The sequence below is a fragment of the Diospyros lotus genome, chromosome 9 (genome assembly GCF_014633365.1).
Source record: "Diospyros lotus cultivar Yz01 chromosome 9, ASM1463336v1, whole genome shotgun sequence".
NCBI classification, from domain to species: domain Eukaryota; kingdom Viridiplantae; phylum Streptophyta; class Magnoliopsida; order Ericales; family Ebenaceae; genus Diospyros; species Diospyros lotus.
The window spans coordinates 16,512,682-16,529,121 of record NC_068346.1 but is presented as its reverse complement, the minus strand read 5'-3'; the positions used below and the strand labels follow the sequence as shown (position 1 = coordinate 16,529,121).

At 38.3% G+C, this 16,440-nt stretch overlaps 1 protein-coding gene across 1 annotated transcript in view; it reads right to left on the bottom strand.

Annotated features, from left to right (window-relative positions):
• The window catches only part of LOC127809924 (AP-1 complex subunit mu-2), a 37,537-nt gene extending 21,617 nt beyond the window's left edge, over positions 1 to 15,920 (bottom strand). Inside the window, exons 1-8 of the mRNA XM_052349102.1 lie at positions 15,488 to 15,920; positions 15,216 to 15,362; positions 15,074 to 15,136; positions 14,806 to 14,982; positions 14,628 to 14,731; positions 458 to 565; positions 196 to 292; positions 15 to 112 (exon numbers count right to left, since the gene is read on the bottom strand). Of these exons, the coding sequence (XP_052205062.1) occupies positions 15 to 112; positions 196 to 292; positions 458 to 565; positions 14,628 to 14,731; positions 14,806 to 14,982; positions 15,074 to 15,136; positions 15,216 to 15,362; positions 15,488 to 15,616 (923 nt within the window). The 5' untranslated portion in view covers positions 15,617 to 15,920. The remainder of the gene's footprint in view (positions 1 to 14; positions 113 to 195; positions 293 to 457; positions 566 to 14,627; positions 14,732 to 14,805; positions 14,983 to 15,073; positions 15,137 to 15,215; positions 15,363 to 15,487) is intronic.
• Between the last annotated feature and the right edge of the window lie 520 nt (positions 15,921 to 16,440).

Genomic DNA, 16,440 nt, shown 5'->3' with positions numbered 1-16,440 from the left:
AACATTAAACATACCTGCGCTCCTTAAATTGACTGCGTGCTTTCACCGTCATCTCTATACGACTTTTAGAATGCCTTTCAACTTGAGCTTCCACCCATATCAGAGGTTTTACCTGAAAGCAAAAACAAATCTCGTTGAAAAAAGAAAAAAGAGATTGATATGAAGGAGAAAAGAAGGAGAAATAAGAGCAAAAACCTGAGTACTGAGTCTATATGTCATGAGATCAAAAGATCCATCAGGAGGTATGAAGGCTATTGTCCTATCATTTTCAAATCGTGCCAAGCGCACACACCTAAAAGAAAAGTAGGTGTTTCCTTTAGAGCATGCAGTGGTGGGGGGAGAGAGAAATTACTTCCAGAAGAATGAAAAGGATTGATTAGCATTTGTTCTACTTGAAACTTATAACATCTCCATCCAACAAAAAGAATAGAAATAGCATAGGAGTTGTGCTACATACTGATGAAACTTGATGTCATCCAAATCGATGGCTTTCCCCTTTGTTGCTCGCCCTTGCGCCTCCAACAACACTCTATCATTCAGCCCAAGCTTACACTCAGGCATCCCACTGCAAAAGATTAATCAATCCTTGTTACCAAAGTAATCACTGTAACAGGCAGCCAGCCAGCAAGGATGACAACATGAAATGCAACCTCCTTATCGCATGGAAAATGTACCAAACCAGTTATCTCGATTTATTTTCCCTATAAGAGACTAAAAGTTCAATAAGCATATGTTACCATGGGCATGAACAAGAAGCCCTGACATGCAAGACTAGAACGCAGATTTGAATATTCAATACGAACATGACTTGGGTAAATGTATAAGCATATTGGAAACTAGAACCTTGACAGAGGGTTCAACAGAGATAAAGGTCCACCTCACAGGTTGCAATCATAAAATTGTTACTCTGAAGCTCCAGCTACCATTCATGCCAACTTTCAATTCATAATATTAATGGTTTATGTAGAACAAAACTGAAAAATGTAGAACAAGACTGAAAAACTTGATATCTCTTTCTCATTTTCTTCACTAGGATTGATTACAATTATATAGGAGAAAGAAAACAATCAAATCCCTATAACTAAGGGAAAAAGGAAGGAATTCTAATTATATCAATTACTAATTTACATCAATCAATCAATCCCAACAATTAAGATTGATTATAATCAATTCCATGGATTGAGGGATAATTGGAATTGATAATTAATTCCATAGATTGTGAGATCTTTCCAACAATGTTAATACTATAGTCATGCACATGCACATATAAATCCCCATATATCACGAACATACTAGTTCATATAATCCCACTATTCACAACACACCCCCTCAAGCTAGAGAGTGGATGTCAATCATACCCAGCTTGCTTACTAGAGTTTCAAATTGAGTACTAGGCAGCCTTTTGGTAAGAATATCAGATACTTGATGACTGGAGGCAACATAGGAAATTTGGATAAGATTAGCATCCAATTTTTTCTTAAGAAAGTGTCGGTCAATTTCAATATGCTTTATCTTGTCATATTACATAGGATTATGAGCAATACTAATAGCCAATTGATTGTCCCCCAAAAGTTCAATAGGGGACAAAAGTTCAATAGGCTTTGCACCACAACTTTTAAATCTTCCAGATAATCTGTAAACACAAAAGCTCACACACACCGAGAGCCATGGCTCGAAATTTTGCCTCAACCCTGGATATAGCCACCATCCCTTGCTTCTTACTTCTCCAAGACACCAAATTCCCTCTAGGAAGACACAATACCCGGTTGTGGATCTTCTGTCCACAAGGGAGCTACCATAGTCAGCATCTGTATATCCCTAGATCTTCAAACCAACTCCCTGAGTAAATAAAATTCCCTTACCTGGTGTAGCTTTAAGATAGCTAAGGATCCTTCTTACAGCATTCATATGATCTTCAGTTAGGTTATGCATAAATTGACTCACTAAGCTGATAGCAAATGTTATGTCAAGCCTAGTATGAGAAAGATAAATTAGTCTTCCTACTAAACGCTGAAATCTCCCTTTATCCATTGCCTTTTCACTAGAATTCCCCTGCAATTTTGTGTTAGGATCTACGAGTATCCTTGCTCCTTTTCCCCCTAGCAAACCAGTTTCAGCAAGTAAGTCTAGCACATATTTCTGTTGGGCCAAGAAAAATCCCTTTCAGTGGTCCAAGATCCTTTATTTCAAATTCTTGAGAAAAATTCTGTTTTAGAAGACCCTGTTCATCTAAATCATTCCCAGTTACTACAATATCATCAATATAGACAAGTAAGGGCAGTTACCTTCTCTCCTATGTGCTTGATGAAGAGGGTATGATCCCCTCTACTTTGGTGATAACCCATATATGTCATAGCCTTCGAGAATCTACCAAACCAAGCCCGTGGGGATTGCTTGAGTCCATACAATGCCTTCTTAAGTTTACACACTTGCTCATACCTTGCTCCCTCATGCTAAAATCCTGGTGGTATTTCCATGAAAACATTTTCCACTAAATCTCCATGTAAAAATGCATTTTTAATATCAAGTTGATGTAACTTTCACCCATAATTGGCTGTCAATGCTAGGAGAACCCAAACAGTAGTCATTTTGGCTACGGGAGCAAATATTTCAAGGTAATCTATGCCATAGGACTGTGTATAGCCCTTGGGAACAAGACGTGCCTTATACCTGTCAAGTGTACCATCAACTAGGTATTTCACATTAAAGATCCACCTACAGCTTACTGGTTTTATCCCCTTGAGTCTAGATACCAATTCCCAAGTATGATTCTTTTTAAGAGATCTCATCTCCTCTAACATGCCCTCCTTCCATTCGAGATCTTTCAAAGCCTCTTCCACTGATTTAGGAATAACAATTGCATCCAATGAAGTAAGGAAGCCTCTATGGTTTGGTGATAGGCGATGGTAGGATAAATAATTGGCCAATGGGTGTTTTGTACAAGTTTAACCCCTTTCCGAACAACAATGGGTAGGTCTAAATCTGTATGTTCAATCTGAGGAAGAGATGGGTTAGAAATGCTGGGAGAATCCTCATGATGTGCTACTTCCAAACTAGGATCGGGGGCTGATGCTAGTGTTGGTTGTGGCTCATCAATGGGCTGTCTTCTCTTGTACACATAGGGAGAACCCTTGTGTCTAATAGGAGATAACAATTTAGTTTCTACTTGTTTCTTGCTGAGAAAAACAGAATGCATCAAAGAAGCATGCATGGGGAAAGTAGAAAGAATAGAATCAACAGGCTGATTAGATTGACTAGGACCTGATGGTGTTGTTTCAAGGATAGGGACTAGATGCTCAAGTTCTAAATCAGCATGTCTAAGAAATTCCTCCTGGTGTCTAGATGGAGAAGGACTAAAGAATGATTGGGATTCAATAAAGGTCACATCTTTTGAGACAAAACTTGCAAGTGGTAGGGTGATAACATTTATAACCCTTTTGAGTAGGAGAATATCCAAGAAAAACACATCTAAGAGCCCTAGGATCTAATTTGTCCCTATTTACTTTAGGTATGTGGACAAAACAAACACACCCAAACACTCTAAGAGGTAAGTAAGTATGAAGATTACGATCAGGGAAAAAAGATGCTAAATGCGGGAAAGGGCTTTGATTATTAAGCACCCTAGAGGGAACCCTATTGATAACATTGGTGGTTGTTAACACAACTTCACCCCAAAAATGTTTTAGGACATGGTGATGATAGAGAAAGGTTTGGATAACATTTAGAAGATGTCTCATCTTCTTTTCAGCTACTCCATTCTGTTGTGAAGTATCAATGCAAGAGGATTCATGAATAATGCCCTCTTGTTGGAAGTAATGATGCAAGTGATTATTGAAATAATCCCTTGCGTTATCAGTCCTAAACTTCCTGATAGGAATGCCAAATTAAGTGTAAATCATTTTGCAAAAAGAGAGTAAAACTGAGCCAATGGCAACCTTATCTTTTAGAAGAAACACTCAACACGTATGAGTAGAATCATCAATAAAGGATATGAACCATTTTTCCCCAGAATAGTTTGATATTTTAGATGGCCCACAAACATCATAATGAATCAAATTAAATGGTATTGAAGAAAATTTATTGCTGATTGGATAAGAGACTCGATGATGTTTAGCCATAATACATTCATCACTACTAGGATCTAAAGTATTGAACAAAGTAGGAAACATTTGTTTTAACAAAACAAATGGGGGATGACCTAATCTAAAATGATGCAACCAAATAACATAGAGATCAGAAGTTGCTTGGGAGGAATAAGTAATTCTATGTTGTCTCCTTTTAGAACATTTATTCTTTCCTTCCAAGATATAGAGCCCATTATATTCCTTGGCCACACCAATCCTCCTCCCTGTGTCCTTGGCCTAAAACTTACACATGTGAGGAGAGAAAATAGCAAAGCAATTCAAGTCCTTAGTCAATTTATGAATAGAAATCAGACTTCTTGTTAAACTTGGAACATGAAGGACTTGATTAAGTGGCAACCAAGGGTTAAGAAGAGCGTTGTCTTTTTCAGAAATAGGAACAGAGGCTCCGTTTGCAATGGTAATTTGTTTAGTGGTTTCAAGGATTTCATAGGTTTCAAAAACATGGAGATGAGGGATCATATGATCAGTGGCTCTTGAATCAATGATCCACATGTTATTCCCATTAGATTTAGAATCTGAAAAAGTCTCATACGTTAGGGTTTTACCTTGCTACACCAGTGAGCAAGATGCTCCATCTTAGAATGTCCGAAGAAAGGCCTTTAGCTTGCCTAACACCTCTGGATTTAACTGAGTAGGATCAGCCTCAGTTGGGTCTCCTTTATCACTACTTTCTCTGGATCCTTATTGGAGAGATAGCTTTGATGCTTCATGTTTTTAAAGCCTCCAATCCTGCTCAAGACTGCTTCTTTTCCATGCAATTTAAAGCATGTTTCCATGGTATGTCATGGCTTCTTGCAATAAGTGCACCATTGCCCCTCACGATTAGAACTACGGTTTTGGACTGCTAGGTTTCCAGATTTGACTCCTCCTCCCTCTTTGTTGCTAATCATCAGTGTTAAACCTTCAGAGCTATGCTTTATAAGCATGGCACATCTTCAGTTTTCCTCACTCCTAATGATAGCAAAAACTTCATTTAAATTAGGAAGTTTATCACTACTGAGAACTTGAATCCTTACTTGATCAAACTCAGGATTCAGATCTGCTAGAAACTCAACAATCCAGTCTCTTTTGAAGATCTGATTGAGGGTGGCAGCATCCTCACTGCACACCATCTTTATAGCTTGATAGTGATCAAGCTCCAACCATAACCCTTTCATCTTATTGTAGTACTCAGTGATTGTTGACTGACCTTATTTAGTAGAGCTTATCTTAGTTTTTACCTCAAAAATCACATGATGCAGGAGTATGTTTGCTGAACTATCTGCTATATCTCCCTTGCCATGCTCAAGAACATAAAATTCTTACTGATTTCTGGCTGCATAGCACTCCATAGCCATGACATGATGCAGGAGTCTTCCACATCTCAGGCTGTGAAGGCAGGATCTGCCTTCTTTGGTGGAAGTCCCGTTAGGTGGTTGCCTTTCTCGCAACCTTTGAGAAATGTCTTAATAAGTTGAGCCCATTAAAGATAATTCCTACTATCTAACCAATAGGACTAATGAACATTAGGTAATTCACCAGCTACATCGGATTGATCAACTGGAATTACATCTCCAGATGTTATGGTAGGGGTAGCAACTTCGAAGGTTTCAGACATGATCTCCGGACAAATTGAAAGAAGCAATAGAGGCTCTAATGAAAGGAGAGGAGCTTTAGAAAGAACAAATAAGGGCTTGTGCAAGTTTTAGGCATATCAAGCTGAGATTGAATGCTCTAATACCATGTAGAACAAAACTAAAAAATGTAGAACAAGATTGAAAAACTTGGTATCTTTTCCTCGTTTTCTTCACTAGAATTGATTACAATATATATAAGAGAAAAAAAAACAATCAAATCCCTATAACTACGGGGAAAAGGAAAGAATCCTAATTACGAAAACAATCAAATCCCTATAACTAAGGAAAAAATGAAGGAATCTTAATTATATCAATTACTAATTTACATTAATCAATCAATCCCAATAATTAAGATTGATTATAATCAATCACATAGATTAAGAGATAATTAGGATTGATAATCAATCCCATAGATCCCCATATATCACGAACATACCAGCTCATATAATCCCACCATTCACAACAGTTTAAGACAAGGGAAATGTATGGTTCTATTCATGTGGAAAAAATTCAGTTCTTAACTAATACAAAATATATAGACAAGAATTCTACCAAATTGTGAGTTTTAAACATACTCGTGCAAAAATTAATGCATAAAGATTTTGAGGAACTTATTCTTAATCTTTCCCCTCTCAGTTCATCAGTACCTCCTTGACAATTTAGTGGTTGTTGAGAGTAAAAGATGTGACCATAAATTTGAACCATTAAGGTCATTCCTCCTCTCAGCAAAAACATCATGTCTAACTTACAAAGTTCACAGAATATAGTACTCCCTTTTCCGGCAAGTGAATATGATGCTCTCATTTTGCAGACACATGTTAATTGGAACTTGTTGGAAGATTGGAAGAATCATATCAGATCTGAAGGATTTTCTGTGTTTCCTTTTATGTAGTATTTCCTTTCATAGCTTGATTCCTTTTCAATCTTTTCCTAGTTTAGAGATTGTGTAGCTATTAGCTTCCTTGATTTGTGTTAGTTCGATTAATCGCGAAAATATCCCAAGAGCCGGGTTGAATTGGGATATCTATAAATTTTAAAATTTAACAACACCAAATAGAGGAAGAAAGAAGAGGGTTTCAAAGTACATAATATATGTTTCGAAACTAAACTTTCTGTTTGACAGGTTTCGAAATAAAGAATCAATGTTTCGAAATAAAAGTCTCTATTAGAGCAGGTTTCGAAATGTGGATGCAATGTTTCAAAATAAGGCTTTTTGATTTTGGTTATTTTGAAATCTTAAACTTATAATTCAAAAACTCAATTTTATCAAAGTAATGACTTTCTTGAAAAACAATAGGTGACAATGTTTATGATCAATTTTACTAGCTTGCTTTGGTTAAAAAAAATCTTGTTAACTTTTAACAAATTACAAAAAAAATGATTGAGCAATGGACAATAATGAAAATAGAAATAAGAACATGAGAATTTTAGAGTGATTTGGTACCAAATCCTAGTCCACTACCTTCAAGTTTCCCCATTTGAAGGATTTTCAATCCCAACACTATCAACCAAGATAAACAAGGGTTTTACCAAGGTTCACCCTAAAACCTTTACATACAATGAGTTTTTAAGGCTAAACTCAAACCATACAACAATTGATAAAAGATAACAGATTTAAACTTTACAGCCCAAACAATTTATAGTCAAAGATACTACACTTGTAGCCATCTTCCTTAAGTAATTATGTTAAGGACTGGCTTATTATGCCATAATTCTTCATAAATCTTCGATAGTATTCCGTTAGCCCCAAAAAACCCCTCAAGGCCTTAATGTTGGTAGGCCTTGGCCAAGCCAGCATTGCTACTACTTTTTTTGGATTTGTGCTCACCCCTGCACTTGAGATTACATGCCCAAGATACTCAACTTGATTCTGACCGAAGGCACATTTAGACTCTTTATTATACAATTGGTTAGACTTGAGAACCTCAAATGTAGTCTTTAGGTGTTGTAAGTGTTGGCTGAAGATCTGGTTGTAAATCAATATGTCATCAAAGAATACTAGAATGAATTTGCATAGGAAGGGTTCAAAGACTTGGTTCATGACTGATTGAAATGTAGCTAGGGCATTGGTGAGCCCAAATGGCATCACCAGGAATTCATAATGGCCATGATGAGTTGGTTCTAAAGGTTGTCTTGTGGATATCATTAGGGTTCATACAAATTTTATGATATCCCAAACGTAAGTTTAGCTTAGAAAAGATTGTAGCATGTTTCAGCTCATCAAGTAGGTCTTCAATTATGGGAATAGGAAACTCGTCTTTTATGGTCAAGACATTGAGTTGACGATAGTCAACACAAAAGCGCCATGAAACATCCTTTTTTTTGACAAGGAGGACAAGGGACGCAAAGGAACTTTAGCTAGGTCTGAATAAGGATTTGTGTAACATTTCCTCAACCATTTTTTCAATCTCGGATTTTTGGTGAGGATGGTATCTGTAGGATCTCATATTAACCGATTCTGAGTTGGTTTTGAGGTTAATTGAGTGATCAAGGTTTCGTTTGGGAGGTAGGGTACTAGGTTCTAAAAATAGGTTCTCATATTCAACCAAAAGCATATTAAGTTTATGTAAGCCATGTACCTCCCAATTACTTTGATCCGGTGCAAGGAATACCAGCTTGAGTTTCCCTTCTTGCTTCCTTTCTTCCTCTGTCTCTTCCACTGCATGGATAGAGAATAGCTAGGCAACTTGAGCCCATTTGCTCTTGAATAGCCTCTGAAGTTTCCTACCAGTGATCATCTTGCAGGACCCTACCTCCTTACTCCCCATGAGAGTCAATCTTCTCCCTTCCTTTTCAAAGGTCACTTCCATTTTGTTAAAATCAAAGCTAATAGGGCTCACATTTTTCATCCAATCTACTCCTAGCACCACATCACAGCCCCCTAGCTTAAGCAGCCTTAGATCAACCTCAAATAATTCCTCCTACATTTCCCAACAAAATCATGTGCAAGTTGACTTGCTCAGCACCTTGATGCCATTGGCAACAATAACTGTCAATGGTTGGATCCTCGTAAGTCTACAATGAAGATTCTCAACAGTGCTCTCATCCAAGAAACTGTGGGTACTTTCACTATCAATTAAAATCATCAAATTCCCTTCCTGCACCTTACCCTCTACCTTAATGATTTTGTTGTTGGTCAGCCCCTTTAGAGTATGTAGTGAGATTTCCCCATTGTCCTCCCCTTCTAATTCCACTACCTCTTGTGTTTCCTCCTCTTCTTCCCACACTCCATCCTCTCCTCCCAACAAAAGCAATTGTTTCTTGCATTGGTGCCCTGGAAAATACCGGTCACCACACTTAAAACATAGCCCCGCTTGCCTCCTTTGCTCTATCAGCTTCCCATTCTAACGTGCTGACGAGTGAACAGGTATCGATACCATCAACCCCTTCTGCTCAGAATTCACCCTCATCAACTCACCCATGTGCTCCTAACCAATTGCTAAAATATCTCCTAACAACTATTATTAGCCTATTTCCATATTACCCCTTTATTGTTCCTTGGGTAATGACAAACCGATAATATCTAAACCCGGTTAAGTGTATTGATTTGTACGCCCTTTAGTCTATAAATAAGAGGGCAGGGTGAGTCGCTTGATAGCATGATATAGCGAGTGCAATACTGCTGTTGAGAGGAAAGGCTAGAGACTGATAGTCTTTTGTAATCTCGAAAAGATCAAGATTGTACTCGGATAGAAAGGATGTTGTACTTATCGTTTCTAATCAAAGAAAGACTGCTCTCGAGGGGTTTGAAGGCTGGATGTAGGATCATTCTAAGGAATGATTTGAAGCAATGCTCCCTAGTTTAACATAGGTATAGGGAACCCTGATTGATTGAATGCAACCAGTCCCTCTCACCTTTGATCGACCTCAATGTCTCCTTCTCCTCTTGGGGCCACCTCAATTTCAGAGGGCCTTGCATGCTCATTCCTTACTCCAGGGCCGGTAAGGACCAGCTCTGTTTTTTTTCTAGGAGGGAAATCAAGTGACAAACTTATATGATTTTGGCGGGTGAACATGACCATAAAGTTTTGCAGTTAATCCCTCATCTAAGTTCCCATTTCATCTTTAATCCCATCCAACCTTCTCTCCAAACCCCCAAAGATGAATCCAACTTCTGATCCACCGCCACGATTGCTTCATGGTTGCAATTGGATCCGATCTCTAGTAATTCCACTCGGGCCTGCAGATCGGTGACCGTCAAGTGGAATTGTTGCACCTACAACTCAAGGTTCTTCATCTACGTCCCTTTCGCCATTCTTGATTTTGCATAATTTCTCCAGCTTGAACTTGCTCTGATACTAGTCAGATCCTTGAAGATCTGACAATAATTCTCAAGAATTCGATAAGGAATTCTAGAGAATAAAGGAAACCGATAGAAGAAAAGAGAGAGATGAGAGATTTGAGAGAGAGAAAGAAGACTAAAATGAGGGAGAAATTCAGAGTAATTCAAATTCAATTTCTTAATAGTTCATTACATGGGAGGCGGGTCCTTGTACACTGGATCATAGATGCTAAAGGCACGCCTAGGCGCAAGGCGACTTAAGTTCAACGCCTCGACTGGGCCAAGGTGACGCGTCTTCTAGGAGGCCCTCGCCTTGCACGGCAAAGCGCCAGGGCGTGAGGCGTGCCTAGACACGCCGCATGAAACCTAAGTTTTATTTAAAACCTGGGCAGCCCAAATCGACAGGTCGACTCGTCACTCCCATCGTGCTCCCAACATCACTCCCATCTTCTCCCTCTCTTTCTGACCTTCAAGCTAGCCGCCGGAAACACCCTCCTTAAGCTGTCCAGCCGTCGAAAACTCCCATCTTCTCCAGCGCTAGCCGCTGATCGGCCCTCCTCTCCTCGTTGCTATCAAGCCGCACCCGCCTCTCTTTATACGGTTGTTGTTTTCTTGTTGATTGGAGAATTTTGTGGAAGTTGAAATTGTGTTGCAGCAGCCCAGTCAATGTCGTCGACAACTTCCAAAACTGACCCGGCATGGAATTACTTTGAAGCTGATCCTAATGACAAAAATACCACCACATGTAAATTTTGTCGTAAAGTAACGAAAGGTGGCATATTTCGGGTGAAACATCTTGTGGGTAGTTTTAGGAATACTAAAGCTTGTCCAAAATGTCCTCCATCAGTAAAACAAGAGATTGGAGAGTACATGCAAAAGAAGAAGAATGGCAGGGATGAGAGAAATATGGCATCATTAGACGATGATTTTCAATTTGGTGAAGGGTATGATAATGAGGAGGAGCCGTCACAAAGTAGAAAAAGACCCAATGTATCTACCGGAAGTAGAAGCAGTACTGGTAGTGTTGGTAGTGTTAAAGGGCCAACACAAAAGGGTCCACTTGATGTTTTTCTTAAAGACTCATAAGTTACTGTGTTGAAAAGCAAGTGCAAAGGAAGGCAAACAAGGTTGGGTGAGAATGATTTTGCAAAAAAAGAATTAAGAGCTTGAGTTTGTAAAATCTTTGCACAATGGATATATGATGCAGGCATTCCATTCAATGCAGTGACATATGACAATTTTAAAGTCTTTATAGAAGCAATTGGTCAGTATGGTCCGAGTGTGAAACCGCCTAGTTACCATGAAGTCAGGGTTCTCCTTCTCAAACAAGAGGTGGAAGCCACTCGTACAATAATGAAAGATCATGAAGAGGCGTGGGCCAAATATAGATGTTCCATTTTGTCAGATGGCTAGAAAGACAAGAGGGAAAGGACATTGATTAACTTTTTAGTCAATTCTCCTAAAGGAAGTATGGTTTTAAAGTCTATTGATGGTTTCAGCTATTCAAAGACTGAGGAAAAGATGTTTCAATTATTAAGTAAATGTGTGAAAAAGATTGGAGTAAGAAATGTGATGCAAGTGGTCACCAATAGTGCTTCAAACAATGTTTTAATAGGTATGAAATTCATTTTTGTAATTTGTATTATGATTCATTTTTGTAATTTGTATTATGTTTATAAATAGAACAATTTGAATATTCATTAGATATTTATTATTTACTAATATCTAGTTAATTTCACTCTAAATAATAATAGGACTATTTTTGGAGGCAAAATATCCTATGTTGTTTTGAACACCATGTGCAGCACACTTCTTGGATTTAATGTTGGAAGATATTTTCAAATTGCCTAATATGAAGAAGACATTTGAGAGAGCTATATGGTGAATAGCTACATCTATACTCGTTTGAGTCTAGTAAACATGCTTAGAAGGTTTACTAACAAGAAAGAGTTGTTGAGGCCTGCAAAAACACGGTTTGCAATTGCCTTTATCACTTTGGGCAAGATGCATTAGGGGTGTTCGCGGTGCGGTTTGGCCGGTCTGAATCATTTTCAACACGCCAAACCGCTAGTGCGGTTTTCAACCAAACCAGACCGCGGTCTGGTTTGGTGCGGTTTATCGCGGTTTGAAATGTTATTTAAAATCACTAAAAAATATATTTAAAAATGATAAATAAAGACACAAATATTGGTAAATAAAGACAATTAAATGTAAATAAATAGGAGCAAAAAATAAAGACAAAATAGTGTAAAACATAAATAGGATGGGCTGCCAATTATTAAATTTTTAAAATAATAATTTTTTTATAATTTTTTTTATTAATTTCTTGGGCGGTTCGGTTTAAAACCGAACCGCAAACTGTCCAAACCGCAAACCGTGCGATTTGGACAGAATCCAAACCGTTTTCGACCGCCAAAAAAAAAAACCGATCGGATCGGTTTGGTTCGGTTCAGTTTGGCCGGTTTTCACAGTGTACCGGTTTTTTTGAACACCCCTAGGATGCATAGTCTGAAAAGCAACCTTAGAAGGATGTTTACCTCCGAGGAGTGGATGACAAGCGAGTGGCTAAAAGAAGTGGGGGCTAAAAAGGTTGTAGAAGTGATTTTGATGCCTTCATTTTGGAACAACGTTGTATATGCTTTAAAGGTGGTCGATCCATTGGTGCGTGTACTACGCTTAGTGGATGGTGAGAAGAAGCCGGCTATGAGATACATATATGAGGCCATAGATAGGGCCAAAGAAGCGATTGCTAACTCTTTTAATAGGGATGAAAAGAAGTATGCACCCATTTTTCAGATCATTGATAATCAATGGGATATTCAACTTCATCGCCCCTTGCACACTGTTGGTTGGTACTTGAATCCATAATATTTCTACAAGGGTAAACGTATAGATTCAGAGATCATGATCGACTTATATGAATGCATTAGAAAGTTAAATCCAAATGTAAAGGTTCAAGACCAAATTAATGCTGAGCTTTCAATGTATAACAAGGCAGATGAGTTCTTTGAAAACTATATGGCTATTAGAAAGAGAGCTGAGAAATCACCGGGTATACACATATATATTACATTATATATATAATCATTCTAGATAATAGATAGTAATTAACCCATGAATTTTATTGGACAGCTGAATAGTGGGCTTCATATGGAATGTCAACGCCCACGTTGCAAAATTTTGCAATTAAAATTCTTATCTTGACTTGTAGTTCATCTGGGTGTGAACGTAATTGGAGTGTATTTGAAAATATAAGTGCATTGTACATATAACACTTACAATTTTTATTAGTAGTTAGTTTGTTTCATGTAGCTTATTCTTAGTATGTTTTTGCATAAATTGTTGCAGCTTCATACTAAACGGAGAAACAGGCTTGATCAACTTCGTTTAAACGACTTGGTGTTTGTGAAATACAATAGAGCATTGAGGCGTCGGTATCAAATGTGTGATACCATTGACCCTATCATATTGACCCACATTGATGAAAGCAATGAATGGTTGACTGGAAAGCTTGATGAGAAGAATGATAAAGATGATGAAACTGTTTTTGCAGATGACGTTGGGGATGGGCTGACATGGAGTAATGTCGTTGCAGCTGCAGGAGTTGGAGAGCTTAGTTATCGATTTAGAATTAAACAAACTCGATCACAATCGAGTTCAACTTCGACTTAGACTTCAAAGCGACAAGTAACTCAGGAGATTGAAGAGGAGGAGGAAAGTGAGACAGAGACCGAAGATGATGAAGACTTGGAAGAAGGAGAAGAATTGGGAGAGGAAGAAGAAGATGAAGGGGTGATTGAAGGGGATGAAAAAGGGGGATGAAAAAGATATTGACCTTGATGTTGATGATCTTCTTGATGATGATTGATTAAAACTTCTTTATTGATTGTGGACTTGTAGTGTTTATTGATTGTGGACTTGTAGTGTTTATGTGTTTGTTTAGAACTTTGCATGAAGATTGATACTTGTTTGAATTTGAGACTTTGAGTTTGAACTTTGATGATGTTTCTAGTTTAAAATTTGCATGATAAATAAATCAACTTTGATGTTTGAATCAACTTTGATGTTGTTAGTTTAGAATTTTAAGATGATGAATCATGAATAATATGCATGTGTTATTATTGATAATTTGATAGTTGTTTATGATTTTATAAGATTTTGAGTTTTTTTCTAAAAGGTGAGCCTTGGGCTCCAGGACCCTTTGCGCCTCAATGCGCCTATCGCCTTTCAGAACTATGTACCAGATCCCGCAAGCAAAACTCCCACCAACCACCAACCTTATTTACATTGCTACCCTTTCTAGAACTAGCTAGCAACTCCTAACTGCTTGCACATGCAACCCCTGCCACTTGCACTATATACCTCCACCTCTATATGTTGAGACCATGACAATACTATATGCAATTCGCTACAGCAACAAATTATTAGGAATAACACTTTCAGATTCACATGCTTGCAAAATTTTAAACCAAACTTAAAGTCAGAAAAATTACAAGTATAAGAATCCAAAACTAGATAAGCATAAAGTTTAGCATGTCCTTGCCACTATCTAAGCAAGTCCTGCCAGGAAGTTGGGCGAGATACCTTAAGTAAGTTCGCATCTTCAATGCACCAACAACATCTGACCTAATAATTTGGCCATTGCTGTTGACAAGTATATTAATACTCTCAACGACATCCAAGAATGCCTGAGAAAAGGAAAAAAAAGAAAACCATTAAGCAATCCAGTGATTCTAAATATCTCTCATAAGAATATACATACTTCATTCTTCTTATAAAGTATGCCTTCACTGCGCCATGACACAGCATTTGTCACAGCCATAGGTGGCCTCTGTGAAACCTCCATCCTATAAGCATCGGTCTTAATAAACTCGCTTAAAATCTTTGCTTCGGTGTACTGAGGGTAACCAAAGTCCATCATCTCGTCAAGTAGCTCATACTGCCAAGTGCAAAACCATAATTAAAATTCATTTTCATCAATTACTCGTATCACAATCGGAACAAAAGATCATCTTCATAGATCAACTCACCACTACAACAAAGTTGTCTCTAAGCGACTCCTCTTCTAACTCCTCAAAATAATGCTTAAATACCTACCACCGATCATGTATGGTCAAATCAGCAACAATAATGCACTAAATCATGGAGATTTAGTCATTGAAAAGCGCTTACATCAACTACACGGTGAAGAAAGAGAAGAAGGCTAGCGGCATTGCAGTTCTGCCTCGAGGCTGTCATCAGATAGACATTGCTGTGCTGTACAAACAAGTAGGTCACGCCATTATCATACGCCACTGGATCTTGAGACCCCGGATCACCCTGTTAACCAAAAGCAACGACCCGTGTCAGCTAAATCAGTGGAAAGTGAACTCAAATGAGCTCGATTTCAATAAATCTAGAGAAAAATCTCTAAATCTCTGTCTCTTGTTTTCCTAAGATTGAACCTCTTTCTCAATGAGCTTGGTGAAGAATCGCTCCGCCTGGACGGAGGAGACGTCGCCGCGGTAGTCCCGCCACACCAGAACCCGGCCCTTGATGTCGAGAAGGAAGAAAGCCGAGGCCGCCCCAGCCATGGGTCCTAGGGTTCCGATTGGAGACCAAATCGAAAAGAGACGAAGAGATCGGGAGGTGGTATTATCGGTAATTACACTGGATCCAAGGGCCTACTAAACCAAACCTGGGAATGTCGGGGTTTCGGATCGCCATAAATTTGCTGTTCGAAACCAAATGATAACGTGTCAACTATTCTGTGATCTTCTGTTGCTATGGGGGTGCCTGGAAGTAGTCCCAGATGAAGAAGAAGAAGCTCTCAACCTGAATTGCTCCGATGGAAGTTGTAGGGGAACAACTGGCGGTACGTTTAAGCGACGCACATTGCCAGAGTAAATCTGGGTTTTAATAAAACAGCAGTAATATTGTATCCAAACAGTCAATTTATTTTTTTCTTCAAAAATCACCACCCTCAAGTGAAGTCCCTTCGAAGAATGTAATTTATTTACTTTAAAATTCATAGAAATGAAAAACTGAAATTAGTGATGCATGTCCACACACATATTATTGGAAGTTAAGCTGTCATTTTGTCACATGTATCTTTTATCTTATTTAATCTCATGAAACATACAATCTTTGACTTAATATTTTCAGAATTAATAGTTCGGACCAGGCTACTTGTATACCTAGGAGTAATGCTACATGTCCCGAAAATCTTATAAAAACTTTTATAGAAAAAGTTTTAATTTTTATTTTTCTTTCTCGGTATTTACTCCTACCCCCAATCCCAATCCCAATTTCTCTCGCCCACTCATTAGAAATTTCTCTACTCTCTCTCTCTCCCTCTCCCTCTCCTTCTCCCCGCAACCCTTGCCTCCCACCTTCGCCATTTGCCAGGTCCCCATCT